Below are 24,205 nucleotides of genomic sequence, written 5' to 3'. Positions count from 1 at the left end.
TATTTCGAGCAAACTTTTGTAACAAAGCAATAAATTTTTGTGATTGTCAAGGTGCATGCTCGTTCGGTGTTGATTTTTTTAAGCTGCCAGCGCCATTGATAGATTGGCACGCAGTTGGAATGCAATTAATTTCAACCAAAGATGTCATAATGAAATGAAAATAGTAATATATGGAAAAGGTTCACAGTGCAGAACCTACCCAGGTTCGTTTGTGAACGTGAACCTTTTAATTTCTGAGGTTCACACACAGAACGCAAACGTGAACCTCACGTTCACACCATCCCTAATTTTTACTCCAATTATATCCTTCTGTGGGTTAAAATTGAGCCACATTTGTTGTGCATCGTCTTTACGACAGCCTACTGCTTTCATTTAAAATTCGAATTATTTTGTTTTCGTTTTGATGTAATAAATTATAAAATTCCTTTCTAATAGCAAGGCTTCGAGAGGTTGGAATTGAGCCAAATTTGCTGAGCAACGTATTTTAGTCAACCTAATAATATAATCAAATCGCCAGTGAAACTTAAAAAAGCTGTTTTTTGAGCAGCTATAACGAACTATAGGCTACGTACAGATACTATCAACTTAATATAGACTAATGCAGTAGTTCCCAGCGTGGGCGATATCACGGCCTAGGGGGGCGAAAATGACGAAGGGGGCGATAGGGGGGCGAAAATGGACAAAGGGGGCGACAGGGGGCGAAAATAGCGAAGGGGGCGATAGGGGGGCGATGACGCGGTAAAACGACTATAAGTCGGAGAAATGACCTTTTTTTTCAGTCAACCCACGGAAATTCAGTTGCCAAAGTGTAAAATCCGACATCGAGCCGAAAAGTTGACCTTTTTTTTAGTCAACCAGCCGATGATTACAGATTGTATACCGATTTTTCGGTTCACAAAATCTTGGGGGCGATGATCGGCGTTAAGCTTGAAAAGGGGGCGATGAGTCGAAAAAGGTTAGGAACCACTGGACTAATGTGTCATCTGTCTATCAAAATCAAAAACATAATAACATAACTCATGCTGATACCCACTCGTGTCCTTACTCCACCCCACTCCCCTAATTCTCGATTGTTTGTTGGTGAGAGAGACCCGTCGCCTTCTCCTTCTCCTCCTCCACCAAGTCAGCCCCTCTTGGCTGTCCAGCGCAACCAGAGTAATCAGTAGCCAAAGTTGAAGTAAATATTTTCCATCCATCTGAAAGTACACACTTGGTAATTGTCAGAGATGTTCAGTCACGAAGTAGGCTATCTCTACTTTTTCGAAGTATACTCACTTTGGTTTTACTGTACTTACGTGAGTGGCGATGCTGCTCAAAAATTAGCGATTTGAATGTAAGTATTTTAAATCTAACGTGCCTTTATATTGCAGTCGCATCCGCTCAATTCGGACAGTTTGGTTCTGCACCAGACTTGTACAAATTACTCGATTTTGAAAAAGCGCAACTAGAACTAGAACCACTAATTTTTCGAAAATTTGCAACGGGGCCTACGATAACTACGATAAGTTATCGTAGGCCCCGCTTGTAACTAAAACGAAAACTAGAACTATCCGCTTTTCAAAATTTAAAACTGGAACTTAAGCTCACTTTTCAAAATCCTCGATTAGAACTAGAACTATAACTATTCACATTTCAAAACTCGCAACTAGAACTATAGAAATTCCCACATTTTACAACTCGCAATTAGAATTAAAACTAGGGCTACTCACTTTTGAAATCCTGCAGCTAGAACTAAAACTAGAACTAACGACATTTGAAAATCAATGCACTGCAGAATATAATGCAAACCTTTGACTTATCCCCCAACATATTTCCTGCTTCTCATTTTCCAAAAAATAATTGCCCACCTCTGTCGTACGGGTTCCCAAGCTAGGACCCGTAACTGAACCGGATTAGTATCGGACATATTATCGACTTTTCAAAAGGACGGGGTTTCGAGTTTGAATTGGGAGCGATTTCGACCACAAAAAATTTACCCGCTGGATACGCCACTGTTAGCAGTGATGACTCTTAGCTAGTAATGGCCGCACATAAACAAGATATGAAAGAAAGAATAGCCTATATAAAAGAAATATGTCACCTTACATCATCGTTGTAGCCATGACATTGTTGGTTTATAACTGGATTTTGACGCCCAATGCTCGTATTATTGCCAATTCCACTGTTTACGAACGAAGGTGCAGCTAGAATAGTACCCCTACGGCCTACACTCTCGGCTAAAAAGAGTGTATTGCCACCCGTGTACCACTCCTAATATAGGGTGTGAATATACGCTCATTGCACCCGAAACAAAAACTTACCTTAGACCTACGCCGTGGTGTAAAAGGAGTAAAACATTTTAATCCAAATGATGCTTTTAGGTAGGCAGGTATATAGGGTTTATGACCGCGATATAATTCTGAGTTATAGGTTCTGATTTCGTGTAGGCCTTACCACCCTTTTCTGACCATCGCTAAGAGTGCATGATCCGTATTATAATGTAATATATACTACTGTGCTTACAGGCTTGATAAATGGACTATTCAAACGAAAAACAGGGGCATGGATTTTGAGCTAATATTGTGGAAACATTCGACCACGAGCGATCTAAGGTTTTGAATCCGGCCCGCGGCGTCAGTTGAGTTTGACAGGCCTGCTGTAGACCGTGTGCTCAATGCTCATGCGCCTTCTGTCTAGTTTTCATCATTTAACTCGCCCTTTTGCTGACAAGCTTACCAACCGCACCCACTCATACAAGCTAGGCCAATCGGCTTATTAAATTTCTACAATATTTTCTAGCATATTCGCAAACTAAGTCATCCAAGTTAACCTGGTATACTAATCAATGCTGAGCTCAGTCGTGCAAACAATAGCTCTGTCGGGTCCGTGATGAAAATGTTCGTTCAGAGTCATCAGATCGAATGTTCCCTGTACCTTGGAAATCGGTTGGCTGAGCATATGTTTCCGGTTTTCTGAGGCCTTGTAGCTATGTTGACACTTGCTCTTTATCCTATATCTCTATATTTATATTAGTAAGACGCGATGGGAAGTATAGTGCATGTTATGAGGTGACTCATGCGGGTTTTCTTTCTCGTTTTTGCTTATCGTTGGGAGTAGGTATGTACGAAACGAATCGTTGGATTCGAAATGCAATCGCATCGTTTTCATGACTCGAATCAGGGATGTCGAATAAACTTAAGTGGAGTGACCACCTTGGTTGCGAGGCGGATTTGATTGACAGCTCCCAACAACTTTTGTAGCCACCTCTAGAACAGTGTTGGGATGAATCGAGTCAACTTTTCATATAACTTAACTTGACCTAATCAAAAGAAATAAAATTTGTGCTCAATATTAATGAGCTACCATCATATAAATTCAAATCAACCTAGCCAATGACGGGAACAGGTATATATGCGCATTTGTGGTTGTTGGAATGAACACACCAGTCAGCTCTCAAGATCAACGGGTCACGATCTGGCATATCAACTTAGTCCAATGGTTACCAATCTGAGGTTCACGGACCCCTTGGGGTCCGTGACCACCTTATGAATTTTTGGGAAAAACGAAGATCTATTATTTTATATGCATTTTTCTCTTTAAATTAGGGTTACCATACGTCCTCCTACAGTTCAGTTCTGTTTAATATTAAATATTTCGTCATTTCAAAACATCGCAAGACTGCGATACAATAAAAGGGTTGGTATCGAAACGACTTGGAGTATGTTTGAGATCAGACACCCACCTGAACCTTGGCGATGTAAAGATCAGGCTTCCTTTGCAAGAAATCGAAAATGTCCTCCGAGGACGCCCAAATGTCTTTCTTTTTGGCGGTTCGTAATCCTTCATAGCTTTGTCAGTCAGGCGATTGTACACTTGTACGTACAGGCAGAACTGAAAAACGCCATGAATGTCGCGAAAGATGGATTTTGACGTCAGTGAACACAATAGTATTTACAATCAAAATTTGTGAAATTACCGTCTCGTCCTATTTTATAAGTTTTGCGATTTCGATTTGTCCAAAGTGTCCGGATCTCTAAATATGCTGCGTAGCGACAACTAGCGGTGATAAACACTGGGGATTTACCGTATGTTGCCTGAACCACATTTTACAGTATACATAGCGACAGCTAGCGATGATGCATATGCCCATCCTGTTTGAGAAACAATAGCACGAATTAGCATGTCCGGAAATTTATTAGAACATGCTCATCCCCTGAAGCTTGAATAAAAAAAGTCATAGTTCCAGATTACTGGACCATGATCTGATATATCGACCAGGGGTTAGGAGCCGGAGCCGGAGCAAGGAACCGGAGACCCGGAGACGTGCATTGTCACCGGAGCTGGAGCCGGAGCCGGAGCTCTACATAAAATTCAGCGGAAGCCGGAGCTGGAGCCAGTTATTTGAGGAGTAGCTCCGGATCCGACATATTTCCTAAGATGCTAATGTGTATGCAACAACCATATCTTCTCATTTTACATAATTCAGCAGCAGGCCTTCGTGAAATTTAGAATCTTTGCCTCTTTGGCGCTACCTTTAAAGACTAACTATGTTCCTGGCGATTTAACAGTAGAGCAGTCACATGTTCGATGTTCAATTTTCATACACGAGAGCCGAACGTCGGTATGTTAGCTATGCCTGTGAGTATTGTCGGTGTTCGGCATACCCGCAATTTCATCATCAGCACAACCCTATTGGCCAATTGTACGATTCAAAAATAATGATCACTATGTATTACGCGAGATGCGACAGAAGGTAAAGACGTGATTTCGTTGCACATGTCGATATGACGAGCACGCGCCGAAAAATTCCATCTCATCGTTGCTATGAATCGGATGAGCAAACACTCGTTATTTCGTAATAGTTTTTTAACGGGGCGCGAAATTGGACAGTGTTGTGTATGCACTATGCTACTATGCATGAGAATTGGAATTCATTTCTGCGCATGATCGTCATTTACTCAAGGATAAGGATTTTCGAGCGTGATTAGGGGACGGCAGACGAGTAACTCAAAACGCCGTTACACTCAGCAAACAATTGTCGCGATACGAGCTACTAAATGCGATGTCAGAACCCCATGGTATTTTATGTTGAAAACATAACATCAGTTCAATACACCACAAAAATGCGATACAATGAAAGATAGGATGGTGCAGAAACGACTCGAGTAGTCTTCGAAATCAGACACTCACCGGGGCTGGGCGATGCAAAAAAGAGGCATGCGCACTGTATGAAGAGCAAAAGATAATATTCGAATTTCATGTTCATGCCGTAGCGCAAAGCTCTTTCTCGAATCTTTCGTCTACTTGCTGGCGATTACCCCTGACAATGTCGGACGAAAATCTTCGGGTTTTGCAGTAATGTACATTATTGGATTCTATAACACCGTAGTTGCTGTCGGTTGATTACATCGACTACTTTTTCGATCCTATACACCAGATGCTGACGATTACCTGAGAACAGGGTCAGCCAAAAATCTTCCAGGTTCCATACTTACGCATTTTCGCTCTATAGTTGCGGTTTATGAACCGCTTCTTCTACCCTACTCCAAGTTGCTTAACTATCTTGCCGGGACTTTTTTCACGCGCAGACGTTACCTGATCAGTTTCCGGTCTACAGTGTACCTTCTAATATAGCCTCTTCCGAATACATTCTGATGTCATTCATTGCGCATGAAGATCAAATTCCATAGCTTTGGTTCAGTTTACTGGAAAACTATAAATGCGCTCATTATAGAAATCACGAACAACGCGAACGGATGTAAGGAAGCGTTGCTAGCAACAGAAGCAAGATAAACGCCAATGCACAGGCGATTATCAACAGAGAAATGTCTTCGAACGACGACTTTTCCTCTGGTTGTAATTCAGGCTCGTCCGACAGAGCACGCGCGATCTGAAGAGCGTCAAAAACCGACTCCTCCATGCCGTTAATGTTGAGCGTACCTTCTCCTTGGGAGCCATCTATCACAACGATTGGTCCGATAACAGACACCGCGATTGTGCTTCGCCTTCGCCGTGCAGAGCCGCAACGTGCGGTACCCGATGAAGGGCATCGCTGCGAACAATGGACACCGGACAGTTAGTATTCCTGCGCGGTAACGCGAGAGAACTCGCTATGTAGATGAAGCTTCGAAAGTTCTAACGGAGACTTCAATAAAGCGTATGGCCGTCAAAGAAACCAGATACCCAAGAACATTTTATAGAGAACTCTTTTTACTTGATTTGAATATGGACATAAAGAATTGCATTCGACTTACGGGCCATCATGGGGTGCGTATGAGGAAGAAAATAAAATCTGGGGTGGCAATTCGACTCAATTTTAATATCCAGTCAGGAACAGGATTTGAATATTAAAAACAGCCATTATGGGGTTCGTACAGAAGGAAAATGAAATCTGGTGGAAATTACTAACTTGAAATCTCTAAAATCAGCAACTCGATTTGAAATATTGAAACTTCATCTCTTGACACTTTCCTTACCTGGAGATCACTAGCCGCGCAGGATTCCAGTTCGGCATGGACGTAAAACTCGTTACAGACCACGCGTGGCGTTTGGAAAGACACGCAGACCACGTTAGAAACGAAGTTCGTGCGTACAATCGATGGTAGACCCGATTCTGCCTCGCAGCCACCGCTCACGATATCCAGCAGGCGCGGACTGTCAGAATCTTGAGAGCACGACAGATACATCTCGGCTATGCCAGTGTTCAGCGAACCGGACTAAACGGAAGAGGTCAAAGTGAGCGAATCTCGAGTTCTGCATCGTGAAGCCCGTTTGTTTCAACTTACGTCAAGCGACATCGTCAAATGGATCATCTCACCGACCGTATACAGAGCACCGCCCGTCACTCGGTACATTTCAGGGCAAGCGTTCGGGCAGGTTGGTACTTTACAGAGAGATATAGACGGAAAGATATCTTTCTTTGAAGTCACTAATCCTGGATTGCTGACCCTGCAACCAGACAAACCGTTTAAAACGCGCGAAGCGCTTTGTGACTACAGATACTTACGTTGGTTGAAGCGACGTGACCAATTTATACATTCGGTTGTAAGTGCACTGAAACTCGACTGCTGGAATCGGCATGTCGAACACCGCGTTGGCTAGATCGCGGTTGAACCAAATCTGGTTCGTGAATTGGATGCTGTCCCCGTTCTCGGAAGATGTGGTGTTGCAGGCAGTGAATGGCAGAGGGATCATCAGCTGGTAAGCGCCGTTGGTGGGAAATGACACTTAATGCAGGCAATATGCGCGTTTTACGTGTTGTTGGCTGGCTTATAATATATCACTACCTTCGCAAGATGCTCTGGAATGCTGGTGCAGGCTTGGAGCAATGGAAATGTAGCTGTTTCCCATTCCCATGTCGTACTCGTTAACGAAGCTTTCGGAAACGCTAACAACTATCCTATCCGGCTCGCATCGCAGTGATGGCACAGCTATCGGAAGGAGTGTCGTGTTCAGAAACACGTTTCATCATTAGATAACTACCCTATAAATGCATGCTCGAAATTTGGCTGCACACTTTTACGTCAATTGTCAAGTTCGTTTCTAGATTACGTCACATTTTGCTCGGATCACAAGCCACAACATAACGATTACGAAGCTACCAATGTCAGGAGGTCCAACCGATCATGCGTTTCGTACCTTCGCTGGTTTTAGTTATCTATGATAACACTGCACCGCAAAATACACAAGACACTCACGTATCGCACAAGTCTTGCCCAAGTAACCAGCGTCGCTGCGACAGTAGAAACCGCCAGCGTGTTTACATGATTCGTAGCACAGGCAATCTCCTTTGCAAGGGTTCGGGGTACATGCAGACGCACCCGCGCCTAGAAGAAGCAATTGGGTTTGTATAGGTCAAAACGAACGTTCAAGGACCATACCGGCACAAACGGAACAGTTAACCCCTCCACATCCGTCTGGACACCGGCATTCGTAGTCAGTTTCTGACAGAGCTACGCACTGCCTATAGTCGCCTAGACAAGGTTTCGAATCACAAATGTCTCCGCTTTGTCGATCGTCCGCTGACACGGCAGCAAACGTGTACCAGAAACACATCAACCTGAATCGTGAAGTACACCTCTATAAGCTCTTAGGCAACCAAAGATCTCACTCAATCGTACTTAATTACAGACTTCATCGTTGACGAAATTAAATTAACCAAGCACTAAACAGGGATAGAACGGACAGTACGCGCTTCGTCGTACACTGATCCTTTATAAGTGACGGTGGACGTTCTTGTAATAATTGGCTATGATTATATTCAGCTTGTAGTAGAAAATGGCATTCTTGAGGCTTGCTGGCGAGCAACTATACGGCGTGAATGATGGCATTATCGTCGGCATGCACCATCTTGTTTGATTGGTATTCATGGTGATTCGATTACGTTGCCCATTTTACACCAGGTATGTGTACTTTGTATGATTCTTTTAGCTAGACTCACGATCGTTTCAATCAAAGTTCCAATGTGGTATTCTTTTCTTGGGTTCTGCCAGTAAGAATGCACTTGGGCCACTGGAAACGGCTCTGATTGACCTCTAAATATGCCACAAAGATATAATAGGCAACAGCTGTTGTTTGTTTTTATGAATAGTTATAGTCAATTTCTGTATACGAATACTAGAATACTAGTTATGTCTGAAGCCGTCCAAGGCCGCTTCTAAAAACCGGGAAAGAGAATTCTTGCAGACGCGTGGATGAATAGTGAATACAAGGGATGGTGTGAACGCGAGGTTCACGTTCGCGTTCTGTGTGTGAACCTCGCAAATTTAGAGGTTCACGTTCACAAACGAACCCTGGTAGGTTCTGCACTGTGAACCTTTTCCGTATATTACAATTTTCACTTCATTATGACATCTTAGGTTGAAATTTATTGCATTTCAACTGTGGGCCACTATATGCACGGCGTTGCCAGCATAAAAAATCAACACTGAACAAGCATGTGCCTTGACAATCTCAAAAATATTACTTGCTTTGTTACAAAAGTTTGCTCGAATATTTAGTGACTCTCTGCTGTGATCATGACCCGCAATCACACAACATCGAGGGCAAAATGCGCTACATATATAGATATTCAGCGAATGATGCTTATCCAGCCAACCGATGAAATTGATATCGCTGTCGTTTGTGTGATGTAAAAAACCAAGCAGGCGCACGGGGACAATCTTGATTTCATATGTTTATTGTACCATAAAAACCAAATCCGTGAGATTGGGGTGTTGGCTACTGCTGTATAACTGGTTAATGGGGTAACATCGGTAGCAAGTATAGAAACCCGTTTACACTCTGCTCAATATCAAAGTGGCAAAACTCAAACGCCGAATATAGCCTACATTGTCCGGTCGGAAATGGACCCGTTAAGGTGTAAACTTATATTCCCTTGCAAGTCCTCGTTGAAATTGTTGGCAAAGCGACGAAATATATTGATTTTATGAGATTATTGTATCATATGATTGCCCCAGTTGATACATTTGGCGACGTTTGAAACGTCAATATGTATACTTCAGCATAGTGGCATTATATGGACCGAGTCGTAGCTAGGTATCGTGTATATTAATATACGCAATCACTTCACTGAAATGTAGGGTTGGAATTAGCAATATGACGTCACGTGACGTCATGAGGTTCACGTTCGCGTTCACACAGAACCTTTCAAAAAGGTTCGCGTTCACACGAACCTGAACCTTTCAGAGGTTCACACCATCCCTAGTGAATACCCTTCAGACAAGGATATATCATGAGTTCTGCTAGTCATAGACCTTCATGTCGTCTCTGTGAAGAGAAAAGTTCGACACAATTTTACCAACATCTAAATAACGGCTCATTATCAAGTACAAATTGAAATAAGTCCAATATTATTCATCGGATAATCCCCCACAAACTTTTCCATTATATACTGGTATGTATGAAGAGCTATGACATAACGACATAACAGTATGTTGTAGTATATTGATATGCATTTTCAGTTTATTTCAATGTATAGCACTCGCCAATCTGCTGGATGGATGGTGAGATCCAGACGTAGGCTAGTAACCTTTATCGTTAATTATCGTTATAAACAGCCTACTCGAGTGTTTACATGCGGCTCCATACGTACTCCGAAGTTTGAAATGCGGCTCCGACATCCAAAAAGGTTGGGAGCCACTGCACTACAATGCCAGGTTCTCGGTATCATCGCTAGGGCCTATATGTGCGACCAACAATTCACTACTGAAAAGATTTGGTGTTTCAAACAAGGACGATATGAGGTAGGTAGAATTAGAATTATGGAGTCGACCTCACAACCAAATGATGTTGTAGCGGTGAATCGTACCATTATACCATCAATCTTGTAGTCATTTTATAAGTACTTTTCCTATAATGTCTGAATAAATCTTACGCTAAACTGCAAGCCTTCGGCTAATCCCAAATTTTCGCGTAGCCATTACAATAGAATATTTGTGTACAAAATGAACTGAGCATCAACAACAGTGCTAAAAGAACGAAACCATGAATACTACATATTATCTCTCTAAAACAAATTTTCTGCAAATCGGTGAGACTCCTGCGGCGTGTGTCTTGATCTCCGGCGAACCCACCAGCTCAACGAACACCTGACTCTCCGCGTGACACCACTGCTGGAATTCGACGAGCAGACTTGCGTGTCCCTGTTGCACGCTAAGCCTATCTTTGCGCTACTCTTCCTTTCTGTTTATAACAGGTAGGTAGGCGACAAGTCAGTCATTAATTCTAATTCTTCCATAATGCTGTGTGTTTTGTAAGTTTGTATTTATTTATTAGTTAATCATAACGACTTCCGTAGTATGATGTTCTTGGCATGGGTGGCTAGGCCTTGAAGACTCTGTTATACCGAGCATTCCGTCTATACGTGGCTTATTTTTATATCACATTTCATCATCCAATTGCACATTTTATGTATGTTAGTGATTTGGACATTTGACAAATAGAGATTCTCTCTCCCTCTCTCTTCTCTCTCTTTCTCTCTCCCTCTCTCTCTCGCTCAAGATATTGTCGAAAACTATGGATCACTCGGATTTGACTGATATTTACAATGAATTCTATTTACAGAAGAAAATAGCTGATAAAAAGAACTGGGCATACTTATGACCGTAAACAACGATACCACGGAGATTAGATACAGAAAACTAAAATATGCACATAATAACTTGGGTTACCATATTTTTAAAATGGAAAAGAGGACACTTCTTACAAATCACAAAACTTATGATATCCGATGAGGAAACGGTTAATTTGAAAACTGTCACGAGACAAAAAAAGGGTCATTTTCCCAACTTGACTGCCTGAAGAACCTCTCTAACGTTACTTAGACTGTGGTTGTCCTGTTTTAGTCATCCTTGCCGTCACTGTCTTCAAAATTCAGATTTCGAGTCATTCATGGCGTTTTTTTAGTTGTGCCTGTACGATCGCCTGGCGGTCATGGCTATAGAAGAGGACGAATTGCAAAAATGGGGTATATTTTCGATTTCTCGAAAAGGAGAACGAACTCTCCTAAAAGAGGACGTATGATACCGTATAACAGGGGTCGGGAACCTTTTTCGACCGAAGAACCATATATTGGCCCAATATTTTTAATTGTAAATCCCAAAGAGGATGCCCTCAATCAACTGTTACGTCACAATACGAGATACGGATACGAGCCCCTCACCCCGGATACCCCACTGTCTTTTTTCCCCTCAAAGACATGTTTATGCTGCCGCGAGAATAATTATTCTGGCCATTATGAATATTAGTTGCTGCAATATTGATAAATTAAGTATAAAATTACAAATTTGTCAAAGAGCGATATATGGCTCGCGAGCCATAGGTTCCTGACCCCTGTCTTATAACAAGATTTAAAATCAGAATATTTCATTTATTGGACACACGATTTATCTCTGAAATTCATCAGATCGGTGGTGTATGAATATAATTATGAAGAATCAGATGCTCCACTAGAAGTTTTCTGTTTCCAACAAATCCTCATCTCTCGATTCTTGCGACATTGACTGCATAACAATGAGGTCTATTACATCAAGGTGATCCCAACCGTGGACAATAGCGCCGTTAAAAGGTAGACTTTCGAAATCATTTTACTGGCTACTTGATAAAATTGCTGAGATGCCGAAAAAAACTCACCACATCAAATTTGGCTAAATTCCAACCAACAGAAGCGAAGTTATTGGTACGGAAAATGTTGAGTTGAAATAAATCGTATTCACGGTCGTTAATTACCCAATCACTAATGAAATAATTTTCCATGTTCAAGTTCAATTTTTTATCATTTAATATTATCCTTCTAGTTCTATGGGTTAAAATTGAGCCGTATTTGTTCTGCATTGTCTTTGCGACAGCCTACTACTTTTGTGGCATCAAGTCCATCAGTAAAATTCAAAATTTTTCGTTTCAATTTTCACGGAGCACACGATTTCAAATTGGTATTTCTTCACTGGCATATAATTTTTCCCTGCCAGATGGAATTCGTCTTCGGGGGTTCAGATTGCCAAGACAGGAACATTCGGTGCCAGTCATTTGGGCGCCCATGGACGATTAAACGTACATGTATTTTGAAGGCTGTAGCTATATAACGAAGTTTTCGGTGATAATTTCCTCTGAATACTCATTAAGAATATGTCCTATCACCACATCATCTACTGCGAAGCCATTTTTCTCCAGCGCCCCCCATATCGCCCCCTGAGCGTTTTCGCCCCCTTCAAAATCGCCAGCGCCCCTTGGGGGGCGCTGGGGGCAAGGTTAAGAACCACTGGCCTAGAGTACAGGATCCGTAATGTAAGGTAATATATATCAATTTACAAACAGGCTTGATAATAAACTATTCAAATGAAAAACAAGGGCATGGATTTTGAGCTAATATTTTGGAATCATTTGACCGCGAGCTATTTAAAGTTTTGAATCCGGCCCGCGACATCAGTTGAGTTAGACACGCCTGCTGTAGATGCTGTGCTAATGCGTTTGCGGTCTATAATTCTCATCATTTAACTCGCCCTGTTCTGACAAGCTTACCAACCGCACCCACTCATACAAGCTAGACCAATCGGCTTATTATATCTCTAGAATATTTTCTAGCATATTCGCAAGTTAGGTCATCCACATCAACCTGCAATACTAATCAATGCTGAGCTCATTCGTGCAAACAATAGCTCTGTCAGGCACGTGATGAGAATGTTCCCTGCTTTGGGAATAGCTTGGCTGAGCATGAGCATATGTTTCCGGTTTTCAGAGGCCTTGTACCTATGTTGACACTTGTTCTAATCACTATATCTATGTATTTATGTTAGTAAGGCGCAACGGAACGTATGGTGCATGTTATGAGGTGACTCAGCGCGCGTCTTCTGTCTCGTTTTCGCTTATCTTCGGGAGTAGCGCCGTATGAAACGAATCATTGATTCGAAATCCAATCGCATCGTTTTCATTATTCGAATCGGGGATGTCGAATCAACTCATCCGGAATGACCGTATTGCTTGCAAAGCGGATATTATTGACAGCTCCCAACAACTGATACAGCCACCCCTGGAACAGTGTCGGGATGACTCGGCTCAACTTTTCGTATAACTTGACTTGACTCGAGTCAGTTTGCAAAAATGACTTGACTTGATTCGGCCTTTCGGAGATGTGGATTCACTTGTGAGTCGTGACTCGTGAATTTTCGATTCCTAAAATTATACTTATTCTGTCTTTGCAGTATTTTATATAAAAAGATATTTAGCATATATTTGAAATATTTCCTTATTTAAAAGAAATTACTAAAATTTGGGATCAATGTTCGTTAGTTACCATCAGAAAAATTCAAATCAACCCATAGCAAATGATGGACACAGCCACACAGGTATATGAGAATCAACAGTGGTTCTTGGAATGAACACACTAGTTAGCTTTCGAGATTAACGGGCCACGATCCGACCTATCAACTTGGCCCAGTGGTTTCCAATCTGGAGTCCACGACCCCTTGGGGTCCGTGAGAAGGCATTTGGGGGTCCGTGATTACCTTATGAATGTTTGGGGAGAACGAGAAGCGATCTTTTTACTATCATTTCTCTTTGAATTAGGGTTATCATACGTCCTCCTTCATTTCAGTTCCGTCCAGTTTATTAAAATGAAATTACGAAGTCACTCCCGAAGTTTTGGGAGATTTTAATTAATCTTGAAATTTTCTTCCCGCTCTGCGTGATTCAATGCAATTCATTTTTCGATTTTAATATAGTAGCGCCTTATGCAATCTGAGCCGGTATCGGAATCGCAATCGTGTGCTCCTCACGAAAGAAATTTGTTTCTTGAACATTTGGGCGATTCCAATATATTTCGTACCGATAATCCTGATGGGGGGTCAAGAAATAACGGCATGCAACAAAGTGACCAATATCGGTTGGCCAGCCCGAAAATTCATTGTCATTTATAACTTGCCCTAAATTTACGAAAGCACTCCCTCTATCAACTCTACCGGAGCATCTGATCACATGGGCTGAGAAAGTACAAATATTTTATAGTATACTGCTACTATATTAATGACGGAATATTACTACTCGTGATTTCGATGCGTATAATCGGCTGATATAAAAAGTAGAATAGTCTGGAGTTCACCGGAAATGGACATTGGCAGTGTAACATACTTTGTGTCAAGTTAGTTCATTACGGTTATGCTCTTGAATGTGGCCGTAGGCTACAAAGTTGCCCGCCTCTGCCCGAGCTGTAAAAACTGTAAAGTAGTACGAATTGCCAGAAAGGATGACATTTAGCAGTCCTCGGAGGTCATTTTCAATTTGATGAGAAAGGAGGACAAATCCTCCTAAAGGAGGGCGTGTGGTAAGTGGTGATTAATCTGTGCCTCACACAAAATATAATCCACCTGTGGATCGAAAATATACTATCACTATCTCTTTTTGTAGAAAATGTATTAAAATGCGATAGAAAACTCCAGCGACGGTCAGAGCTTTGCTAATTTCGGGAGAATATGGAGCTTTATTTTAGTCAACACCAAACATTACCAGTGACATGCAGGTGAATCGGAAGTCCAGCCGTGCTAACGCTATGTTACGCGCTATTGATAAAGGGGCCGCGCAAGGGTGTGCGAATTTTGAGTAAACGTCAAAAGGGCGCATCACGACGACAAAGGTTGAAGAATCCCTCATTTAAATACATAAAATACCTGTTTCTTCGCGTAACACGGTTGTGAACGTTGGCGACTTGCGGCAGAATCAGCATGTTGTCCGCTTCCTGAGTCGCGTTGGCCGTTCCTACAACAGAAGATGTCAGTAACGAGCCCGATATCTTCCTTTCGCGGATGTATGACGATTGTCACCCGTCCACTAAAAAAGTAGATACGGGAAGCACATGTTTGGAAACGGAGCTGGACAAGCAGCAAATTTTTAGCTATTCCAAATTGGATTAGAATTAGAATGATAGCTACAAAGTGTTTCCCAAATGACGTTACAATGCGAATTACTGAATTTGCAAAAACTTGGGAAATGCATGGAGTCCATAATTAGCAGGAAATACACCAAAGATCAATTCTGGTTCATATTCACAGTTAATTAATGAAATTAGGTTTACTGCTGTAGATTGTCAAACACGAAAACATTCGGATTTCTTTCAAATAATTAGTATTAATATTATTCAAATTTAAGTATTCAGTGAAAGTATGTGTTAAATTTATTGTTTATATCTAATAAATTCACTCTATCTCTGTCCTCCCACCAGATAGAAATCATGTGGAGGTATTAAACAGTCATTGCAATAACTTAACTTACTTTTACCAAATCAGAAAAGTATAATATGATCAAAACTGAAAACAGGCGTTTTCGCTGTTTTTGCTGTAAAATTTGATTGGTTGACTAAAAAAAGGTCGTCACTTTCGATGGATCCACGAATTTCCTGTTTAGCGTCATCGTGTCCGTTTCCACTCGAATCTCTCCATTATCTTAGCTGTAAAAGCTGTCAAGGAGGACGAATTGCCAAAACGCAGGACATTTATAGGCGTCCTCAGAGGACATTTTCAAAAACCGGAAAACGGAGGACGTTCGTTGAATTGCGGCAGTGGTGTCACGCGGTGAGCCAGGGGTTCGCTAAGCCAGTCTGATGGGTTCAGTGGAGGTCAAGAGACACGCCCAACCCATACAGCAGGAGTCACAGTGATTTGCAGTAAATTTGTTTTAGAGAGAGAATATGTAGTATTAATGGTTTTGTTCTTTAAACACTGTTGTTGATGCGCAACTCATTTTATGCACCAATATTCTATGGTTAGCGAAACTTAGCGAAACTTTGGGATTTACCGAAGCTTTTCGGTTTACCGTAAGGAGAGATATTCAATTATTCATACATTATAGCAAAAGTACTTAGACAATTACTACATGGTTGTTTCGAAGATGGTATAGTGGTACGATTCACTGCAGCAACACCGATATGAGTTGCGAGGTTGACTCTAGAATTCTATATATACCTTCCTGATATATCCCGCGTTTAAAACACCAAATCTTTTAAGTAGAGAATTGTTGGTCGCACATAGAGGGCAGAGGCCTTAGTAATGATACGGAGATCCTGATGTTGTAGTGTTAGCAGTGGCCGAAGTGCGTTCTTACTGGCAGCACCCTGGAAAAGAACACAATATTGTAACTTTGATTGAATCGACCGTGAGTCGTGAGTCGTGCTACACCATACCTGGTGTAAAATGGGCAACATAATCGAATCACCATGTCCTTGAATACCAATCCGACAAGATGGTGCCATCATTCACGTCGTATTTGTTCGCCAGCAAGCCTCTCAAGAATGCCATTTTCTATTCCAAGCTGATTATAATCAGCCAATTATTACAGCATCCTCCACCGTCACTTATAAAGGATCGGTGTCCGACGATGCGTGTACTATTCGTTCATTATTCTCGTTTAGTCCTTGGTTGATTTAATTTCGTCGGTGATGAATTCTGTCATCAAGTAAGTTTGTGCGAGTTCTTTGGTTGCTTCGAGTTTATTGATGTAGTGTACTTCACGATTCAGGTTGCTGTGTATCTGGTACACGTTTGCTGCCGTGTACGCGGATGAGCGACAAAGCGGAGACATTTGTGATTCGAAGCCTTGTCTAGGGGACTTTAGGCAGTGCGTAGCTCTGTCAGAAACTGACTACGAATGTCGGTGTCCAGACGGATGTGGAGGGGTCAACTGTTCCGTTTGTACCGGTATGGTCCTTGAAAGCTCTTTTGTACAAAACCTAGCGATTGCGGTTCATGTTTCACCTAATTGCATCTTCTAGGCGCGGGTGCGTCTGTATGTACCCCAAACCCTTGCAAAGGAGATTGCCTGTGCTACGAATCGTGTAAACACGCCGGCGGTTTCTACTGCCGCAGCGACGCTGGTTACTTGGGCAAGACTTGTGCGATACGTGAGTGTATTGTATATTTTGTGGTGCAGTGTAACCACTAACCGTATAGATAGGTATGGTGATGTTATGGCTTGTGATCCGAGCGAAAAGTGGTATAATCTGGTGATGAACCGCCCAATTACTACCAAATTGACATCTGGTAGTAATGAACCGCCCAATTACTACCAAATTGACATTTTGAAAGGTTGAATGTGCACTGTGCAGTCGTGCAACTATTCATGGGTTAGATATCTAATGGCGAAACCGATTTCTGAACGCGTGACTCTCTTCATTTCTATAGCTGTGCCATCATTGCGGTGTGAGCCGGATAGGATAGTTGTTAGCATTTCCGAAAGCTTTGTCAGCGAGTACGACATGGGAATGGGAAACAGCTACATTTCCGTTGCTCCAACCCTGCACCAGCATTCCAGATCATCTTGCAAAGGTAGTTGATATATTATAGTAGACAATGCGTGACGAAACTCCTATTGCCTGCATTTCAGTGTCATTTCCAACCAACGGCGCTTACCAAGTGATGATCCCTCTGCCGTTCACTGCTTGCAATACCACGTCATTTGAAAACGGGGATAGCATCCAATTCACGAACCAGATATGGTTTAACCGCGATCTCGTCAACGCCGTGTTCGACATGCCGATTCCAGCCGTCGAGTTCCAATGCACTTACAACCGGGTGTATAAATTGGTCACCTCGCTCCAGCCAACGTAAGTGCCGATAGTCACAAAACGCTTCGCGTTTATTAAACGTTTGGTCTGTTTGCAGGGTCAGCATTCCAGGATTGGTGACTTCGAAGAAAGATATCTTCCCGTCTATATATCTCTGTAAAGTACCAGCCTGCCCGAACGCTTGCCCTGAGATGTATCAAGTAACCGGCGGTGCTCTGTATACAGTTGGTGAGATGATCCATGTGACGATGTCGCTTGACGTAAGTTCAAACATAACAGACTTCATGATACTGAACTCGAAATTCGCTCACTGTCACCCATTCCTTTTAGTCCGGTTCGTTGAACACTGGCATAGCCGAGATGTATTTGTCGTGCTCTCAAGATTCGGACGGTCCGCGCCTACTGGATATCGTGAGCAGTGGCTGCGAGGCAGAATCGGGTCTACCATCGATTGTACGCGCGAATTTCGCTTCTGACGTGGTCTGCGTGTCTTTCCAAACGCCACGCGTTGTCTGTAACGAGTTTTACGTCCATGCCGAACTGGAATCCTGCGCAGCTAGTGATCTCAAGGTAAGGAGAGTGTACAAGAGATGAGGAGTTATAATATTCCAAATCCTGTTCCTGATTGGTTCATTTGCAATTGTACGAGCCCCATGATGTCTTTTACTATTCAAATCCCGTTTCATGATTGTCGATTCCCACCAGATTTATCGTGTATTCGAACCCCGTGATGGAAGTCTCTTGTAATTGTATGTCCTGCAAGGAGGTTTTGTTTCTATTGGTTATAATCTAAATTATTTTGGCGTCCATATACTCTTTGGTTCATTTGCAATTGTACGAGCCCCATGATGTCTTTTACTATTCAAATCCCGTTTCATGATTGTCGATTCTCACCAGATTTATCGTGTATTCGAACCCCGTGATGGAAGTCTCTTGTAATTGTATGTCCTGCAAGGAGGTTTTGTTTCTATTGGTTATAATCTAGATTATTTTGGCGTCCATATACTCTTTATTGAAGTCTCGGAGGTTTGAAAGCTTAAGCGACATGAACTCTTTCGCGTTACCACGCAGGAACAGAACACTCTTCAACAAATGTATATTGCTTACAGCGATGCCCTTCATCGGGTACCGCGCGTTGCGGCTCTGCACGGCGAAGGCGAAGCACAATCACGGTGTCTGTTCTCGGACCAATTGTCGTGATGGACGGCTCCCAAGGAGAAGGTACACTCAACATTAACGGCATGGAGCAGCCGCTTTTGAACGCGATTCAGATCGCACGTGCAATGCCGGAGGAGTCTGAATTACTATCGAAGGAAGAGTCGTCGTTCAAAGACGTTTCTCTGATAATCGCCTGTGTGTTGGCGTTCTTCTTGCTTTTGTTGCTAGCAACGCTTCCTTACATCCGTTCGCGTTGTTCGTGATTTCTATGAGCACATTTAGTTTCCAATAAACTGAACCACCAAAGCTATATGGATTTTGACCTTCTGCGTGAATTCACATCAGGAAGAGGCTGGAAAAGTAAACCAGAATGTAGACTGAAAACCGGTCAGGAATCGTCTGTAACTGTAAGATTGTCTCGGCAAGGTCCATCGACAGCAACTGATCGCAAAAGTGGTTAATCGTCGGGCAATGACGAAGATTGTCTTCACTAACTTCGGCTGACCCAGTTCGGGAGGTTATCGTCAGCATCTGGTGTATACGGTCGAAAAGAAATCGCCCCCGAGGTAATCGTCAGCAACTAGTGCGTTCTTGAATCTAAAGCTAAAGTCAAATGTTCATTATTGAATAGTATAAAACCGAAGATTTCCGGCTGACTGTCTGAGGTTACCGCCAGCAAGTGTAGTGCAGAGATGCGAGAGATCTTTGCGTTTCACGTAGGACGTAAGCATGAAATTCGAATTTTTTTACCCTCAGTGCGCATTACGGTTGTTAAAACTTTCGCGGATTCCAGCCATTCGTTGATTAAATTGTCCGGTCACTCTAAAAAAAGCAGGACACCAAATTTGGTTCAATTTTACAAGTATAAGCAGCTGCAGAGCCATTTCAAAATTTTAATTTATTAGGAATTATGAAAAAAATAATTTCAATTTGTTTTGTCAACCCCATGAGTTGTCTTCAAAACCGATGCAAAACAAATTTGACTCGATTCCAATCGGTTCATTATAATGCTGATCTGGTACACCCCATCCGAGTGGTTCTCCCTTTAAAAATTATGGTACACCCGGTTGAAGAGCACTGATCCAGCACGCATTCCCTCACTTTTAAACTCGCCTTCGTCACAACTTCCTGCAATTCATTCACCCTCATAAAGTACGATAGCCACATCGAGTCGATATTATGTATAGGTCGATTCAAACAGACAACGGAAGAATGTGCTTGCCCAAAAAACATGAACAACATGAAGCCAGGGTTAAAATTACTCATCGAGTCATGACTTTTCTAAGAAGTCATCGTTGCCACTCAAGAAGAAGTAGAAGTAACGGCACCAATTCACACTCAAGTAGAAGTAGATATTCTCAAGTACGCAATAAAACAAGTATGCTAGCTCTACTTTGAGCTAAAAGCTTTGGGTAGAAGTAGGCAGAAATCTACGCGAGTACTTGGAGAAAATAAAGTACTTCTTTACTGGTCATCTCTGGTTAAGAGTGATACAAATGAGTATATTATGTATATGACTTATTCGTTTCTACCAAGCAGAGATATAAAAATGGAGTTGAACAAGACTTGAACTCGATACTGAACACTGGACAGTACTAACCAGTAGCCTATGACTTGGACTCGCACTTGAATCGAGTCAAGGCTAATCAATTATCGCATCAAATTGCGTCGTTTGATTACGTTGTAGTCACCCTTATTTCGACGCCTATGAACCTATATGCTTGCGCATTGCTCGCAGTCTCGGGACCCCTTTTTAAAAACGAGTGAGATCCATTTGATGTAGGTATGATTTAGATTGAGTCAAATGCACAATGGATGTATGCGTAATATGTGTATGACACACTCAACATGATAGTAGTGTTACCATATACGTCCTTCTTTCGAAGGATTTGTCCCCTTTTTTAAAGAAATGTCCTCCCTCCACCCACATGTCCCCCTTTGTCCTTCTTTTTATCCTAAAATCCCCAAAAGAGACCACGAAAGACGTTCAATTCTGGCCTAAAAGATAGATGACGGGTTACGCGGGAGTCAACTCTGAAAACTGACCTATTTTTAGTCAACACTGATATTAATATAAGGCGAAGGCTGTGTTTCAGGAGTCAAATCGGAAAACGACCATTTTTGTAGTCAACACAGCAAGATATCCAGTAAATAATTCAATATCAGCCGTTTTAGATTTCGGTAAACTAAGTTTTGTGATTTGAAACATGTGTCCTTATTTCCCGAGTTTACACTGTCACGCGCCGTTCAATATCTGCCTGTCTAACTTGAAGATTCTACAACATTATAATTAGTGAATGAGGTCATATAGCTACAATCGATTGGGGCGCTCACGCGAGTCTTCGCCCCGCCACCATCTGAATTTCTTTACTTTCGTTCCTGCCGTCGCGGTTCGTCTTCTACTCCTCCAAAACGAAGTCAGCCCCTCTTGGCTTTCGAGCATAACCAGAGCAACCAGTAGACAAATTTTAAGAAAATATTTACCACCCTTCTGCGAATTAGGCCTATATACACATGGTTATTGCAATCTTTTAATGCCGCTATGTAGCCCATGCGGCTTTCGTGCAAATATCGAGTTGAAAATATAGAGACATTCGAAATAACGAGTTTCAACACAGCTTCAAAACTTCAAATTAGTAGCTTTATCTCGTTTCGTTAGCCTTCCAAAAATTAATAGTCCAATTTCCGCTTTTGCTCATTCCATTGATACTATTAATGATCTCCTAGTGCAGAACTATATGTATCTCAGCTCAGTTGTACAATTGAAAATATTGCGAGACAACGTTTTGATGCGTTTTTTTGGATTCTTGGATTCGGATATAGTAAGATCTTTGGGTGGGATTCTTCGGATTCGGAAGGATCGATTCACAATCACTCATCATGTCGGGCTGATTCGCGGTCAGCGGCTGGATATCTCAAAGATGATGAAATCACATAGCGTGTAGCCCTTCTCGTTCTCATTCAGCTCCCCCACTAAACCTTTTGTTGAAGAGCTAGAGTGGAACATTAATCAGCCTGTTGTGTTGTATTGCTAAAATATCTTTTGGGACCATATATATACGCAGGGTGTGTCGCAAACGCCAACCTGGTACACTGATGCCATCTAAAAGCTCAGTGGTGCAAATGAGCTCCATCCATCCCGTGATGAAAGTGCCCATCCCGAATGGTCAGATAAAATGTTCCCTACCTTAGAAATCGGTTGGCTGAGCATATGTTTCCGGTTTTCTGAGGCACTGTAGTTATGTCGTCTACTATTGCTATATTTATATTAGTAAGGCGTCAAGGGACGTATATAATTCATGCTATAGATGAGGTGACTCAGCGCGTGTGTGTTGTGTTGAATACCGGATTGTCTTATTACATCAGACCTCGGCAAAGTGCGGCCCGCGATGCGATCCTGACCGGCCCGCGAAGAGTAGCCTGAAATTTAGAAGATAAAACCTACTTTTATATAAGAAGGTGTGTGAACTGTGAACTAAGACCACAGACTGTTTCAACTGAACCGGAAATGCGCTGAAGCCTGCTTGTTCATCTGTGAATAGTAGGGGTGTTCAAAAATTACTTTATTTCTCAAATTGTACTTTCTACTTGATAAAATTGTCACGCTACCTAATTAAAGGCCGCAAGCCAAATTTGGTTCAATTCCACCAGTAGCCGCATTGTTATAGGAGAAGAAGGTGTTTTATTTATTATTTAAGAAAAATATAAAAAAATTAAAATTTTGTATTCACCACATAAGATTGAATAAATAGTATTTACGGTGGGAACATCTAAAATAAATAGTTAAAGGATTGGCCACGTAAATACTATTCTATTTGAATACAAATTTTTCGACGTCAATAACTCTGCTTCCACTGGTTGGAATTGAGCGAAATTTGGTGAACAACGTTTCTATAGACAATCCAAAAATTTCACGGGGTGAGCAGAAAATTTTGAAATTTTTCCATTTAATTCTACATAATAAATAAAAAAAACTTTCTTCTGCTGTAACAATGCGGCTAGTGGTTGGAATTGAACCAAATTTGATTTACAGCAATTAATTAGGTAACCTAACAATTTTATGAAGTAGCCAGTACAATTTACGTATACTATACGTATATGTCGTATAGTGTGAATTCAACATAATGCAAATATAGCAAAGTATGCCGTAACAATTAATGTCAAAAGTAACGGTTTCCATACCTGCAGATACTTCAAAACTTGTTTATTGCCATTGTTACACTGCGAATTACTCGGTTTTGCTTTAATTAAATTGTCATGTCATACGGTTCCAATCCATAATCCGTAAAACAAGTCAATCATTCAACGTGAGTAGCGGTCACCCGTACGAAGATGAACAGAGGTGGTGACAGAAGGCAGAGATTTAGATAATGTATTTGGAGCACTAAATCGTTATTTACTTGAGTCAGGGGGAATCCATTCATTTTAGTTTGTCGTGAGCAGGTCGCCGTGTTCAGAGATTAGAGATATATTTTGAATCGACATTATGAGAAAAACTCAGTGAAATACAGACACTCGTTGGCTGGTTAAGGCCGAGAAAGTGCGGATTTCCAGGCATCTGTAAGCGTAGCTGTCAAAACTATAAAGCTACCAGAGGTGGTCAGTAACGAAGTATACTTCTACTTTATAGAAGTACTCAAGTCGTTTTCCTCTACTTCTGGTACTTACTCAAGTAGATCTGATTTTCTCTACTTCTACTTCTACTCCGTAATATTTTTGATTTACTTACTTACTTTTCGCCATTTTCAGTTTGTCAAGTAGAAGTAGTTTAATCCCCCAATACGAAAGATAGCCTGAGGAATTTCGGGGCTGTTTTCACGGAGTATACAATCATTTAAAATTCATAAATGTCAAGTAAAGCCCAGAAATTTTGTTTTGCTTCGCGCACAGTAGTTATGTAGTGACAAAAATGTTTTCGCGAAAATATCAGTGAATATGATTTAGGTTCCGGATAGCTCGGTTCCGCTGACACCGCATTGTCGCCCACATCAAATATTTCAGCACAGTAAATATGACCCACCA

The 24,205-nt window shown here is 41.7% G+C and overlaps 3 protein-coding genes across 3 annotated transcripts in view; 1 reads left to right on the top strand and 2 right to left on the bottom strand.

Annotated features, from left to right (window-relative positions):
- LOC145442247 (roundabout homolog 2-like) overlaps window positions 1-24,205 on the bottom strand; it is a 296,749-nt gene that overhangs the window by 99,667 nt on the left and 172,877 nt on the right. The window lies entirely within an intron of this gene.
- LOC145442266 (uncharacterized) lies at window positions 5,662-8,217 on the bottom strand. Its single transcript, XM_080320170.1, has 8 exons — window positions 8,100-8,217; window positions 7,860-8,038; window positions 7,677-7,805; window positions 7,266-7,409; window positions 6,986-7,205; window positions 6,765-6,927; window positions 6,456-6,695; window positions 5,662-6,031 (listed from the first exon to the last, which is right to left on the bottom strand). The coding sequence occupies exons 1-8, from the start codon at window positions 8,114-8,116 to the stop codon at window positions 5,717-5,719; spliced, it is 1,407 nt and encodes a 468-aa protein (XP_080176296.1). The 5' UTR covers window positions 8,117-8,217; the 3' UTR covers window positions 5,662-5,716.
- On the top strand, window positions 16,788-19,484 carry LOC145443577 (uncharacterized). Its single transcript, XM_080321525.1, has 8 exons — window positions 16,788-16,917; window positions 16,981-17,159; window positions 17,234-17,362; window positions 17,643-17,786; window positions 17,845-18,064; window positions 18,123-18,285; window positions 18,356-18,595; window positions 19,135-19,484. Exons 1-8 carry the CDS (start codon window positions 16,901-16,903, stop codon window positions 19,444-19,446), a joined length of 1,404 nt encoding a protein of 467 aa, XP_080177651.1. The 5' UTR covers window positions 16,788-16,900; the 3' UTR covers window positions 19,447-19,484.

This window comes from Botryllus schlosseri, chromosome 7, assembly GCF_051294905.1.
Source record: "Botryllus schlosseri isolate E-star chromosome 7, Bs_hap1, whole genome shotgun sequence".
In the NCBI taxonomy this organism is placed as follows: domain Eukaryota; kingdom Metazoa; phylum Chordata; class Ascidiacea; order Stolidobranchia; family Styelidae; genus Botryllus; species Botryllus schlosseri.
This window is presented reverse-complemented; position numbering and strand designations above follow the sequence as displayed.

Bases quoted from the DNA above. Each gene is read 5' to 3' on its own strand.
- LOC145442266 (XM_080320170.1), bottom strand. The intron at 7,206-7,265 runs GTAGTGATATAT...GCCTGCATTAAG, and splicing joins TTCCAGAGCATCTTGCGAAG to TGTCATTTCCCACCAACGGC. The intron at 6,032-6,455 runs GTAAGGAAAGTG...CATTGTTCGCAG, and splicing joins GCGCGGCTAGTGATCTCCAG to CGATGCCCTTCATCGGGTAC.
- LOC145443577 (XM_080321525.1), top strand. The intron at 17,787-17,844 runs GTAGTTGATATA...CCTGCATTTCAG, and splicing joins TTCCAGATCATCTTGCAAAG to TGTCATTTCCAACCAACGGC. The intron at 18,286-18,355 runs GTAAGTTCAAAC...CATTCCTTTTAG, and splicing joins ATGTGACGATGTCGCTTGAC to TCCGGTTCGTTGAACACTGG.